The sequence below is a fragment of the Grus americana genome, chromosome 12 (assembly GCF_028858705.1).
Source record: "Grus americana isolate bGruAme1 chromosome 12, bGruAme1.mat, whole genome shotgun sequence".
Lineage (NCBI taxonomy): Eukaryota > Metazoa > Chordata > Aves > Gruiformes > Gruidae > Grus > Grus americana.
Genome location: NC_072863.1, coordinates 19,968,231 through 19,983,358, shown reverse-complemented (window position 1 = coordinate 19,983,358; position 15,128 = coordinate 19,968,231). Strand labels below are relative to the sequence as shown.

General features: G+C 37.7%; 1 protein-coding gene across 2 annotated transcripts in view; it reads left to right on the top strand.

Moving 5' to 3' along the window:
- AMMECR1 (AMMECR nuclear protein 1) overlaps nucleotides 1-15,128 on the top strand; it is a 102,370-nt gene that overhangs the window by 77,619 nt on the left and 9,623 nt on the right. For both annotated transcript variants that reach the window (XM_054839408.1, XM_054839409.1), the window contains exon 4: nucleotides 6,878-6,992. In XM_054839408.1, the coding sequence (XP_054695383.1) occupies nucleotides 6,878-6,992 (115 nt within the window). The remainder of the gene's footprint in view (nucleotides 1-6,877; nucleotides 6,993-15,128) is intronic.

Below are 15,128 nucleotides of genomic sequence, written 5' to 3'. Positions count from 1 at the left end.
AAAAACTCAGTATATTGGTTTGTCCTTCAGGATATTGTGAACAAACCAAAGTGTTCTCTTAGGAAAATGTTTGAAATAGAACTTACCTCTTTCCGTTTCTGGGTCTTGTCTTAATAGATATTATATTTTTTTTTAGTCAGTGCATTATATTAATATCTTTTATAGCATTGTTATGCCATCTGCAAGGAGTCTGACAATATCCAATCCTGTATAGTTGTTAAAGAAAAAAAAAAAGAAAAAGCTGAATGACTCTTGGTAAACTCAAACCAACTAGATTTGTGTGCTGACTCAGTGTACTGTGTCCTGTAACTACCGCAGCCGAGTTGTCTTTTGGAGCAATGATATTCTTCTCATAGCTAAAATAACTGTCTAAAATAGAGTATCAGAATATTCCTTCTTATTATTAAACTAAATGTCTGAATCCAGGCAGAGATTGGGAGAGAGACTTTCTGACATACTTCAGTAAAAAAAAAAAATGGATAGAAGAGCCAAAATGCCAGGTCAATATTTTATTTCTCTCCCCTGAAGCACTGTTGCCGTTACCTGCTGCACTGTGCTAATAAAATAGGTGAAGAACTTCAGAGAAGTATTTCTGTGCCAAATGTCACCAAGCCTGATTTCTTTTTTCACCCTGCGACGGCCACTTAGCAACATAATGTGCAGGAAGTAGAAATGTTGTTCTTTCCCTTTCTGTCTCCCAAATGTAAGGGAGGGTTCAGGAAAATCACGTCATTCACAGTTGTTTTCTTTCCTGGAAATTTTTCCAGTCTGACAAAAAAAAAAAATAATATAAATAAATTCTTTTTCCTTGCATTCAAGTGATTTCATGATGCATGTAAATCAGTCCTTGAAATCTCCATTTAAGTTGGCAAAACTGTTCTGGTCATAAATAAAAGCTGTTAGAAGCCTGTCATGTGGGTTGTCTGATCTCTTACACTGAAAGCTAGGAGAATTTTATTCATAATAATTTTTCTTTCTGAAGAAGAGCACACTCTGCCCTGTTTTTCTGGCTTAAAAATTAATTGCAAATCGTGACTTGGAAGCTGCTGTTCTTTTCTGGTCTCTGCCAAACTGAGTTATGATAGCTGATTTTCATTAGGAAAATACTGGTGATCTGCTTAAGTGTTCCTTAATTTCTTCTTACTGAAGTTACTGAATGAAAAAGTAAAAATCTTACCTAACTTCCCTGATCAGTAACCTAGCAATGGAACAAACAATAAATATTGACCTTTTTTTTCCCCCGAAACCCTGGTATCAGGTGTCTCTTTGCTGTCATCTCTCTGCTGTTATCTAAAATCCAGTGAATTTGCCACTCAATTTCAGGATGTTTTAAATTAATTGAAGAACAATACCTAGGTCCTTTGGGCTCACTTCATTGACATAGGGCCATTTCTTTTAATGCATTTTCTAAAGTAATTCTGCTAAGCACATTTTGCTCAGTGAAAGAAGCCAGAATCTCAGGGTTAAACTTACTGAGCTAAATGAAAAGAGGTTTTCAGAGCAGATAGAATTTCAGTCCTCTGCTTACCATCCAAAAGGAGTGCCAAGGTACTGTTTATCAGAAGAGGGTAATAGTTTGTAAAATGAGATCTTTAGCCTATTTTTCATAACTACTGATAATATTTGAAGAACTATTTAGATGCCAGAGTATTATGGTTTGGTTTAGCCATGTTCAGTGTCGGAAACTGGTTAAGAGAAAATTGACTGTAGCAGAATGAACTGAGAAAGGAATGGGAAATTTATTTTTTTAATTGGATTTTTTTTTAATTTGATGAAATTTATTGGTTCTGTTTTGATTACTCCTCCGGGAGCTGTGTTTCTACATGGTACGCTGAACAGATTGTGAAAGAGGCTGTCACAAAAAGTAGATTTTTAGGAGTTGGGGATCTTGGATTCTATTCTTGATTCTGTCACTGACTCACCGTGCAAGCCTCCCAAATTGCGTGAGTCACTTAATGTCTCTGCCTCATTTACACTTCCTATAAAAGTAAGTATTCCGTATATATTGCCCAAGGTTTGACAGTTTCCTTTGCATCTCTGTTCCCTGTGTCATGTTTAAGCCCCCAAAGTAATTCCCAGTAACGTACAAAGTTGTATCCAATTTTGCCTAAGATCTCTATCCAGTTTGGGTCTGGAGATGTGACTCTCCCCCAAAAATAGGTTTAGTGAGAAATTTTGTTGTTAATAATTGTCATTGCATAACAAAGAATAAAATATTAAGAATTTAATTAATTAATACCTTTGTTCATCTACACCTAAATCCTTCTTTATGATTTTTGCTACTTATGTGCTATCAAACTTTTTTAAAGGATCCTTTAAATTCAGTCACAAAGATTTTCAGGCACTTCTAAACAGAGTGATGTAGCTCCATTACTACTTCTTATTTACTCAGTTTGTGTCCTGTTGTTTCTTACCCATCTGCCAGGTTACATTTGAGTCACGGTTTTTTAAAGACTGAAGCTGACTTTTTTTTTTTAAAGCATTTTTATAGCCTACAGAAATTATAGCTGGACAACACAACGATATATTGCATTTTGGTTCACCTGCTCATACTATTTCAGATGATTCCAAGAGCTTCTCTGGTGGTATTTTACAAAAACAAGAAGTAGTCTTAAGGAACATAAACCTTGCTTGATCTTTTGCTAAACTTCATGCTGTTTGTCATGGTAACTCAAAATACTTTGAACAATTTCCTTTTCTTTAAATATTTTCCGTGTCTTTAATGTGTTTGCAAATTTTTCTGTATCCCAAATACAAGAAGGAGTGTTACATGGAAAATGAAATTATTGAAAAACATTTCTGGAGAGCTTATGGCCAAATAAACTTCATCTGAGGAGAAGCTAAGATTTGTATAACGTAGCTCAGCTGAAGAAAACCTGATAGTTAAGTAACATTCTGTTTTGTTTTTTTCTTGACTGGCAATTTCTTGATCTTAGTAGGACACCCAGGACTATAAATGAAGTATATTTAACTAGAAAGGCGTACGAGTGCGTGCGTGCATTTTGTGTCTAAAAATAGTTTTCTTTGAACAGGATTCAATTTTGATTTTGCCTGCTTTGCTTTTAATGTGGAGCAGAACTCCATGTATTGGCCAGCTAGCATTCCCCTTGCTTGGCACTGCTGCTTTTCAGCTCTTCGCTACCAGGTACTTCATTTAGTCAGCAGCAATATAGGTGAATTCGTTCTGGGCGTTAAGGAATAAAGAACAGATGGTTTAGAAAACACTTTTAAAATTAGTATTTTTTTCTTTAAAAGTAGCTTTGAACTCTGCCTAATTTTTCCAACTTATTTTACTAATTGTCTTCACTTACCCTTCGTTAATTCTAAGTTTAACAGAAAAATTGTGCAGTTAATGTTTTTTAAACCTGGTATCTCACATGCCAGGTTTTGTTCCGTAACAATCCTTTTGTCTTTCTAACGGAAGAATTAACAGAAGAATATGGCATTGAATAAGATTGTAAAATCATGTTCTAATACTACAAAAATAATGCTTCCATCAAATAAACAGAACGAAGTCATCTCTACTAATCAAGAAAGCCGACACACAATTATACAGTGACTTTTCATTCTGAACAGCTCAGACCAGTAACAAGCTGTTGAGGAAAACAAGCATACGTTATCCCGTCTGTATTTTGTGCTTGCTTTGAGTTGGTCACCAAGAGGCATGCTAATGCAGCGAGGCAGAAATCTGAATTTACATACATACGTCTCTGTAGAGTGTATGAAATGTATGATAAATGCCAACCTGCTGCCTCTAGAAACTGATAGCTTTCTTCCCAGAACAGGAGCAACAAAGGTAAAAGCTCGTGCAAGCTTTGTTATCCTTGGTAAGTGGTGAGATCTGCTGACGTTTCTGAGGGAGAGGCCAGCCTGTTAACCATTGAGAGCTTTGCTGCCCATGAGGAACTCTACTGGGTGTGATGTCATCTGCTGCTTCTACTGACATCACCAGAACAGTCAGTAGATAGTGATTTAGTCACTGCCCACAGAGATGAAGTTTAGGCTTAAGGATAACGGCTGAACTCTGAAGGGAAGCATCTCTAATGATGTATGTCTCCTGCTAACCAAGCATTAAAAAATGCAAAAATGAAAACAGTTCATTTGTGAAGAGATGATACGAAGCTGCTCTTAGGTCTTCAAAAGGTACCTGGAACTTACTTCAGAGTTTCAACCATGGTAGTAGTAAAAGGCTGATCGAGAATTACTCTTAAGTGCTGTATATTACAGTTTAAAACTAGGAAATGTTTTACCTTTTAAGTAGCATATGATGCACCTAGATCAAGCTCATTAGGGCAGGGTTATTAAGTTTTAAGCTAGTTCTTCTAAAACTGGCACCCGATATAATTGCTGGATTATTTTAGTTTCATAAATTTTGCATTAGCAGATGTAATATTTCACGTGTAGCTAACCAGTACAAATAAACGCTTTCTTGTTGGCATCTCCCTTCAGTGTGTTTTGTTCCAGTTGCTGATTGTTTGTCAATGCAGATTTCTCCAGGTAAATTTTGGTTTTGCTTATGTAACAACAGAGACAAAGCTGTTTGGAAAGATGACAACAAATTGTAATACGGGGTCTGGAGACAGGGAAAGGAGGAATAGAATAGCAGCGATATTCTGTATTGACCGATGACAGTGGTGTCGGAGACAGTGGCTCAAATCTCTGATCTTGTTCTGCCAGGTATCTCGCTCATTTTCAGCAGCATGAGTGCTCGTGCAGGTTATGTGCACAGATGTGCAGAGCCACGGAGGTGCTGAGGGGCAATTTTTCAGCAGGCTGTCGAGGTAGAATAGCACGTAGCAGTTCTGAAGGAACTAGGTATAGTTGAAATGGTGCTGTCATTTGATAAACAATATTTTAGTTATCATGAGGTAGTTAGGTGAAAGCAATCAAGGTATTTGTGCCAGTGTCATATTATTGAATAATAGAATTAGCAAGCTAAGCTTGCTCATACATATGCAGTGTTTACTGCGTTGCTCTGCTTTCACTAGAACTGCACTACTTCGTTTGCTGTATATATATGCCTGAGACTTGCGTGCCTTTCTGCTTACACTGTCTTCGCGTGAAGGTTCCGTATCTCAGCTTTTTATCAATATTCAAATTTGTTGTGATTCACCCATCTTGTTTCAAATTATTATCTCAGCATTTGAACAGGCTAGCTGAGACCTGGCTTACATGGGCGTTGTATGATGTTTGTTTCTGTACGGCTTAGAGGGTGTTAAGTTAAGGATGGTTTCTCATCTGGTAATGCCAGGGCAGCAGATCTTAAGTGAGTGGGAATTTGCCTGAGACTTCTACTGCTAACATTATTGGGACTGGGCTTACACCTAGAGTAGCCACCCTTTGCTTCAAAAAGTGGAAATACACAGATGCGTTTTGGCAGCTTTAGGAAGGGGAATTGAAAGTTAGTGAAACTCCTAGTACCAAGTTGTGTAAAGAAAAAAAAAAGAAAAAAAAAAAGAAAAAAAAAGAAAAAAAAAAGAAAACAAACCAGAAGTGTTTTGCAGGTTGTAAATTCACAATACAGGAAATGTTTTGCATAAATTATGAAAAACAGGTTTAAACAAGTATTAGCAATATCCATGCATACAGTTGTTTCCTAAGATAACTGAATTTGTTCTTTGTTAATGAAATAATGCTTGTCTTTCTGGGTGCTTTTCAGTAGTGTATTCAAATTCCCTTTAGCTAAACTTTACATATTTTGCTCATGGTCTGCTTTAATAAAGTTACACTCTTCATATGAAGTGGTGGTATCTGATGTGGAGATCTGATGCCCTATTCTAAACACCATGGCCATGGCTGTCCTCATACCAGCTGATGGCAACCACTGGCCGTATGGCAGGTAAACCAGCTAAGAGTGATCTGATTGGTAGATGAAACAATGAGACACGTGAAGAACTCGATATTACTTTAGTAAGTCTCTTAAATTCTCTTTCCTCATCAAAAAGCTGAGTTAGCAGATCACTGCTTTTGTCGGAGATGAGCATGTTTGTATTCATACATGTCATATTTCAAATCTTTAAGACAATAAAAATTCGAGATCCCATACTCACTTAACCTTCCCTTTTCCAATTTAACTGGTTCTTAACCAAACATATGCAAGTAGGTTTTTACAAATGTTCTTACTCATGGTAGTGCTTACTGTCTGTTAACCACTTTGTTTTTCGAAGCGTGCTGGAATGTGCACAGGTAGCTCCTCGCTGTATTGAATTTTACCCCATTAGGTGTATGTTTGTCTATAGAATGGTACGTTAGCCTCAGGATTAGCGTAGCTGTTTCAAGCTTCCCTGTTACTAATCATTACCTCGGCTTTGTAGAACATCTTCAAGTCCTGTAGGTTTACAGGGCTGCAGAGCCCTTGGATGGTTTTACCTTTTTATAATCAACTTTGCCAGTAAGCATATTAAACTTTTTTTGGAGAATATTCTTGTTCAGATTTTTTTTTTCACTGAGTAATTAAGTTCTACAGTTTGATTACTGTATTACATGTTTGATTATTGCAGAATTTTCCCCTCTACTTTATGCTTAATCCTTTTTGAAAGGAATTTACTAAATTGCAAGTAAAAGAGCTACTGCTTTTATAACTTTTTCCAAAAAACTTTCAACTGTTTCATTAATAAGATTGCCACAGTAGCAAAATCAGCTCAGGAACAATGACCCTCAGAACATCACTTCACTGGCCAGCCAAGAACTGAAACAAATGGCTAAGGAAAGAGTTGGGAATCTTGGTCAGTGTGTTACACTGGCAACTGGATTATCAAACTGGTCATCATTTCATCAGGGGTTTTTTTGTCCTTTATACTTTTCAGTTGATTCATTAGGTCCTTGAACTTTAAAAAAAAAAAAAAAATCCTTTGAAATTGTGTTTTGTCTTCAACAGTGCCCTTAAAGATAGTCGTTTCCCCCCAATGACGAGGGATGAGCTGCCACGGCTTTTCTGCTCAGTGTCTCTACTCACTAACTTTGAAGATGTATGTGACTACATGGACTGGGAGGTAAGGATGTCAGCTATCTTTTAAGAAAATTACTTTGATACCACGAACATCTATAGCAGAAGTCACACCCTTTGAATTAGCTGCATGTATTTAGTGTAGCTATCGCTGTTTTGCACTCTATACACGTTGTTTTGTGCATAGATTCAAAAGATCCTTTTTGATAGAACTGTCATCGCCTTCAAAGTCCGAGCCATAAAAATGGAATAACGTTGTAGTCTTGCCCACTTCGGCACTCAGAGTGGTCTGCACAGCTGTATTTATATCTAAGACTCCGTCAAGCGTGGTAGTGTCTGAGTGCTGGTGTCCTGAGACCTCTTTTGCAGCATAGCTAACTACTGAAACATGGTAGATCAGTCCATTGATTCTGGAAAGGGGATGTTCCAGTGTGAAAGTCAACAGTCTGATGTATGCTTCTGGAAACAAGCACTGCAAAAAATTGCAGTCCTAAGCCAAGCTGCCTTATTTAGCTTGTAGGAGTGAGCCGTTTGTCTTTCCTGAAACTTTCTTTGCTTTCAGAGCGAGTGGTCTGCACAGACCCCACAGAACCCTTACGCAGCGAGGCTGAGAAAATTGTTGCTCTTGTTTTCCTTTGCTCCTTATGCATGGAGCTGAATTGATTTTAATTGTTAGGTTCTAGGAAACCTGCATGTGTTCTCTTGGAACAGCAGCTTAAAAGAGATTAAGATGCAAATGCTGCTCTCAGAATTCTTTCTGGGAGGGTATACTGAAGGAAGTGTTATTCTGTATTAGTCTGCCATATTACTCTATTTCCCAAATTATTTGGTATTAGACACTTGCAAAAATCAAGTTACTGGACTTAAGATGAACTTCTCAGTCAGTATGGTTGTTGTGTTGCTCTTTGAGTCTCTATTTAAGTGGACATAAAAAAATGTTGAAATTGTTATATATGATAGTGGACGTGTTATAATGCCAGAGACACCACACAAGTTACAGCATTTCCCTTTAATAATGACTTAGCCCTACTTAATATTTAGGATTTCTTAAGAGAAAAAGAGGCTTTCTATTGTATTCAGACATAACAAATATATATTGAATAGAAATTTCATTTGTTGTTAAAATGGTAAGAGGCCCTACTGTATCAGAATGGTGGTGCCCAGCTGTAACCTCAGCATTATGAATTTTACAGTAGTTGAAAATCTAATAAAAACATGTTTCCTGTTCAGCTCATAACACCAAGGGCTTCTTACCTTCTGATACTTAATCCTGAATGAGATGGGTGTAAGTTTCCTTTGGGATTTATCAGCATTTTCACCATAATCAGAATTATTCATGCCAGACCAAAAATAAATCTTAGCTGAAACTGAGTGTGCATTCTCAATGAGAAGTTTTTTTTCGGAGTAGTAGTTTGTCCTGTCACTGAGCTGTTAGAGTACTTTAAACAATGTTTTCCAGTAATCAAAACTGTAGTGACTTTTAATACTAAACCAAGCTAGAAATCAAAAAACTGCTGGAATTTTTCTGCTTTACTAGGTTGACTTCTGGAGGTAATATTGTTATATTTTCAATTTAATTTCATTTATTATAATTTATTAAAAATCAGATTATGAATACACTCAGAAAATGTCTCTTTGAAAGTGTAAAGTGCATAATCAAATAACATTTAGTTCTTTCCATGTGGTAGTCTGTGATTATTAGATGCAGTTTTATTCTGTCAATAATAAACTTCTAAGTTGACCAAAGTATTCATCCTTAAAGAGAAGCTGAAACCAAAACCTGAATTCAAAAATCCACTCTCCCTTGGAAAGACTGGTTTTAACTTTGTTCCTTGGGAGACTTCTGATTCATAACTTTAATACTTGTATAAAACAAAAGGGGCTTTTACTTTCAATGTCCTTTCTATATCTGGTTGCAGAATCCTTGAGACTTCAACAACAGTGTAAAAAGCTTAATGCAGAACTGTAGTCTTGCTCAGTTCTGATTTTATGGGTTCTCACGATTTGTCTTATTGGAAAGCCCTGACTTAGGAGGGAAGAATGGAGGGTCAAAAATATAATAATCCTTGTGTTATCCATTTGCTTAGTTGTTCTCTCCTATTTCATTTAAGGTTTTTTAATTTTTTAAAACCTCTAGCAAATTCCTAGGAATTCTAAGAAATGGTCACAAAGTAGGTTCTGTGATTGATTGGGGTTTTTGTGGGTTTTTTTCCTTTCTTTTTTCCTATAAGTGAAATGTGCTTCTCAAGTGAGCATATCATATATAGTTGTGGACGATCCACAAGCTTTCCATGCAAAAGGGGTGGGGGGTGTATAAATATGACAAAGATAAAATTTGTGATTGTTAGTCCTTAAAAGGATGATTCATCGCTATTGGTGCCCCTGTCAGTGAGACAGCTTATGTCATCCGTGGTTCTTTTAAGGGAGCTGCAGTTATGCAATGTTAATGGCAAAAAGACATTTCAGGACGTCTGAAGTATGACGTGAAGACAGATTCTGCGTCTTTCATTTTGTATGATGCTGATTTCCAGATCATCCTGAAAAATCTCAGCCTGGTTAAGGACCCCTGACCTCTGTGGGTATGCTACTGATGATCCCGCGGGAGCCAGTTCAGCAATTTGCTGACAGAGGTCACAATATTTCAGAACTGCCGATTTGGACACCTCATGGGGCTCTGGTGGCTGGGAGACCAGATCATTTGAAGACAGGGCTCAGGAGTGTCTCCTGTATTCTGAAACAGAGTGCTAGATCTTCTTTTCTCTCATTAATGAATTATCTTCCCAAACTAAATAAATTAATATTTCAGATGTAAAAAGCAATGTGAGATCCTTTTGCAGCAGAAACTTCGACCAAGTAAACAGGAGATGAGTGAATTGACAGCTATTAGCTCCCATGTGATTTTTCAAATTGCTGCAATTGTCACCTTTTTATAAAAGTACATGGGAGAAAGTACAACCCTTTAAAGGACCACATCAGTGCCATGGTTCCTGAGGATGCTTCCTAAAATATAATTTAGCATTCTTACTTACACGTGACTTTATATGAATTGCAGTGTACGAACTGCTTCTTCATTTCTCCCGACAGAACCCATGACACACTGCTGGGGTCCAGTTGCTGCTGGGGTGGAGTTTCACAACCTTTCCATCTCAAAGAAATGGGCAACATGAGAAACTCTAAAATATGTTTCTTTTTTTTGATAGTACTGCTCTTTAATAAAAGATCAGCTATCAAAGGACTACCCAGGAGACCATTCATAAAGACCAACCATTTTTAAACACATTTGATATTGATAGCAGTCATTCCTTCCCTGCATAAACTCAGCTTTATCCATATTTCCATCTGCATGAGCTCATCTTTTTGATCTGTCCTTCTACCAAGTCTTTTCTTTCCTGTACAAATTTGAATTCCTGCCTCAGGGTGCCTCCAATTGTGCTGTTGCTTCTTAATGCAGATAGACTTGGATCTCACCTTGCACTGGGGACTGTGTGTGTGGCTAGCAGCACCCCAAAAAAATGACTGCAGAAGCGTTTGAATAGATTGCTGTGAGGTGTCATGGCTTTGGGTCCTTTAGAAGGATCTTGTGTTTAGTTTGTGAAGCTTGTAAGTCAAAATTTGGGCAAATAAGCCTATGCTCAGACAGTCCTGTGAGTGGATTCTGGTCCCAGAAATGGCATGTACAAGCTGTGATCACATCGTAGGTCTTGTGATTCCAGCTTTGGTGCTACAGGCTCTGCCCCCTTGAGGGGGTACGGCTGCAAGGTACGTTACAGTGGGAAGTGACTTAATATATCCCGTGTGCTTTTTTTGTCCTAGAAATACAGAAGAGAAAAGCAAAGTGCCTTTACTCATTTCCTCTCTATTTCATGTTATAGCAAGCGAACACCTTTTTAATTTATTTTTCTCATTAATTTAATTAAGAATTTTTGGAGTTTTTGCTAGAAGGTAAAGTCTGTCTTGCTAATCGAGACCCTCTCCTCATTTTTTTATTAAAACATCATAAAACATTGTAATTATAATAAGAAACTTTTTGGAAAACATTATTGTAATTCCAACAGGGTAATAACTAACTAGAATTGACTAACGACTCTTCCTTAAAATACCCGGAAAGAGATCTTTGCCCTGAAGTTGCTGTTCTTCAGTAAAGTAAAATCTGCAGAACTCTACGTGCTTGCTGTGTTGATACAACAGGCCTTTAGCCTGTGTGCACAGGTTTAAATATTAGCTTAAATAGTTGCAGACGATAATGTTGATGGAAAGGTGGCTTTTCATTGTTGACAAAGTTAGTACATTTAGGAGTTGTGGAAATTCTTTCCTTCCTGCAAGTGGAGTGGCACCAGCAACTCTTACAGCTTTTATTCCTTAGAACAGAGAAGAGTCTTGATCTCAGTATTTTATTCTCTTTGGACGATTTTCAGTGATTCCATGTATGTAAATAAATGATTCATTAAAAAAGAATGCTTGTCATGAAGTAGAGAGCATATCTCCTGAGTAGTTTTTTGCCTTCCTTGTTAAACCAGAATATTTAGGCCCTACTAAAGATGATCAGAAAGAAGCCGGCGTATTTGCTACAAATGTGGGGCTAAAAAAGCAGTAGAATTCAGCTAATAAAAACTGGGGTCAGCTTCTAAGTAGCAACAGTTGCTTAATTGGAAGTGTTCTGTTTCCAGACAGGTTTGTATGCAGCTATTTCCATAATACTAGTTAGGTAAATAAAGGGGAAAGTCACTATGGTACGTGGTATCAGAAGGAATGCTAGACGAGTTATGGGCCAACTGTTTTGTTTGAAAACGTTTCTAGCTTGCCACTGTTCAAAGATCGATCTGACAAGCCATAAGTCAGTAGAAGGATTACCCAGGACCCAGACCAGCCTGATCTGGTCGTTCATGTGGTTACATGAAAGCTTGTGTGAGTAGAACCGAGAGGCTGAAGCGGAGCTTGTTGCAGTTTCACTGGCGTGCTGGTGGTGAGGATTGTACGTCGAGCCGCGTTTCCAGTCTTCAGTGGAGAGCAGCAAGTAGTGAGTGGACTTTGGGAACAGGCAGACACTTGTTTCTAACACCAAGGAGGTGTTGCGCTACTCCAGCTCTGGGGTATTCCATGTGGATTCTCTGTAACAGATTCTTTGTTATGTGCTTTAATGTATTTCTGAAAAAAATGTTTACAATTAATTCACCTTAAACCAAGTAGTGATAATTGCATGCAAATCTCTTACAGGTTTCAGTGCAGTAGATAAAACTGAACAGAATGATTATTTGATGATCATTTACTCCACAGCAGACTAGAAGCTTTAATTTCAACAAGGCCTGATGTTTTAGATGCTTATCCAAATTGCATGTTGGTAGTCTAACGAGAGTAATGTTATTTCTTCCTCTCAGCATGGTTGGAGGGTCAGTACAAGAGGAACAGATTTGTAAATTGTGTTTGGAACTTTGAGTCAGAACAATAGAACATGAGAGTTGCTTGAACTTCGGTTTTGGGGTGGGTTTTGGAACAATTTTTTCTTGGCCCAACTGAGATAGATACAGAGAGATATATATTATGGACGATAATCTAGGAAGTGCCGGAAGCGCTTGGCAAAACAGTAAATGTGGTGTGTGCATGTTTTCCCCTATCCTGAGGTGTATGTAAATAAATGATTCATTAAAAAAAGAATGCATATAAATGAATATGAATATGTATAAATACACAGTAAAGTCTGAAGTACTGGTGAGGTTACTTGAGAAGTAAAATGAAAAAAGTAGTTTAATGCAATCCTTAGATTTAGTGAAAGGTCTGTGTTTTTTAATTAATACTGTCACTGGAGCTAGTTTTAGGTAGCCTCTGGCCACTTACACAGTGCACCAAGAAGTTTATATCCACAAGTATTGCATACATAGTATATGGTATTTCATGCTCTAAAACCCTGTAGAAATATTTCTATTGAGGAGATTGGTTTGTTGCCTTTCTAAGTCTCTCTCCTGATCTCCCTTTCCTCTCCCAATAGCAACCGTCTAAATAGATTCCTATCCATGTGGGAGGCTGACATGGCAATGACGTGATCTTTTTGCAGCGCAGGATACCTGTATGTAGTCATTTCCCTAACAAATTGTAATAGATGAGACAGAACTTCAGCTTCATCTGCAGAAGAAAATTGTTTGGTTTGGTTTTCTCAGCTGCACAGATGTTGTTATTCTACAAAAACTCCCTTGTAGCGTATCGGTATTTTTAGTTTGAGAAGCATGCCATAGGCTTTGTGTGAAGTTCTGTGCTGAGCCTGGTAGGCAAGCCAGGTACGCTCCAGTTAATGCCTTCCAAACATAGACCTGCCCCTTCCCTCCCACCTGAGAGAGGAATATTTTGGGGAATTTCACTGAAGTTTTCATCAATACGGGAACGTTGGTCTCTTGAGGAAGTCAAAATAAATTCCCGACTGTGCCCGTGCCAGTCTTGGCGTGGATCATTCTTATTTTGCTTGTGTGTGGCTTCCATTTATTTAACTGTGGCCTGGTTTTGTTTAACTAGAGCTAAACAATGAAAAGCCATTTGTACAGGACTAAGCGTACTGCTTAGCTGTGCAGTGGGAATTCATGCTTCACAGGACGCTATGAAATATTCCCTACCAGAGGAATTGTGGGTGCAGTTGTGTTGCCTTATTCAATTTGCTCTACATCTTTTTTCTTCCACAGACATGGGGCTAAAAGTCCGTTAAAATGGTTAATCGGAAACGTCCAGTGTAATGCAATTACCTACTGCTTGAATGTTGCATCATACTTAATACATCACTAGTGCTCCTGGTTAGTTTCTCATGAATACTAGATGGTCACTATTATGCGAAACTGTTGTGTAGAACTTAGGATCTAATATTCTGCAGGATTCGAAGGTGTGCAAAACCTGGAAATATTGGATTTTGGTGCTGCGGCAATTGAATGTAGATAGTTACAAAAATCGCCAGCTGCAAAAACTTGGAATGAACTCGGTAGGCTTGTTTCAGCTTCTGACAGTTCATTTTACTTTCAGGCCCTTTGGGTTCATAATTACATCATCTGAGTATACAGATTTGATGTTTCTAGTGATTATATACCCATGTTATGAAAATTAGGTTTAGGAATGTTTGGTAATGAAATATCATGTTAAAATTTGCAGTGAATTATATTCGTTAGTCTGAAAGTAATTTTTGCTATTTAAGAAATGTTAGGTTCATGGGGAGAAATTGTTGAGGCCATGACCAGCCACAAGAGAGACTCTTTCCTCCTGTTTCCCCATGCTTATATCATATATACAGATTATAAAGATTAAAAATTAAAGCCTTAATATAAGCAAATATGTTAGTTGAACAAGTGGTAGAGCTTTGCAAATATTCCTTATTTGTTTTTTTACTGTCCCTGCAGTTACAGTAAAATAGGTTGTCACTGGAAAAACTGTTAGCATTTTTCAGTTAATTTTGTGTCCAAAAAGAACTGCCATACCAAATAACATAATACCCTTTTAAACGTAAACTGTTTGTTTCCACATATAATGTTGGGAACTTTGGATTTAAATGGAAATAACATCTTAGTTATGTGGGCATGAAAATAAAAATCCCCGTCCATGAATGCTTTGTGTTCACGCGCAGAACCCAAAAGCAACTGAAAACTTACTGGCAATGGAATATCTGTTACGGCGTGCCTGATCCAAGCGTAGGTACTCTCACCAGACTTACTGTACCTTGAAAAGAGGGGTGCTTAAACAACGCCCTGGAAAGGTGCCTACCATCTTTTTATGGTTTTTGTGGGGGTTTTAAACTTTTTTTTGGCAGTTCAAGTTTATATACATCTAACTCCTTGGTACTAGTAATTTTGGTTTCCATACTGGCGTTTTGTGATACTAGAGTACTTTAGCAGCATGGAGTAGGAGTTGAAGCTGAATTCTTTGGAATATCTTCTTTTTCCTCGTCATACGTTAGCAGAAATTTTGAAGGCTCCAGGCTTGAGTTCGTAGAGTGACAAATCTTCTGTTGTTCAGTTGTTACTTTGAACAAAACTAATGCTCTTAATTGAAGTGTCATTAGATTTGTTGGCTGTTTGGTCGCCTGCAGATTGTATCTGGTGACCAGGTGACTTTATCAGCAACAACATTGCTGACAGTGTCAGAGGGAGACAGAAGGACTTCTGCATCTCCTGCATCTCAGCTGGCTTTCCTTCAGACCGGAAAGGAAGCTCTTGTG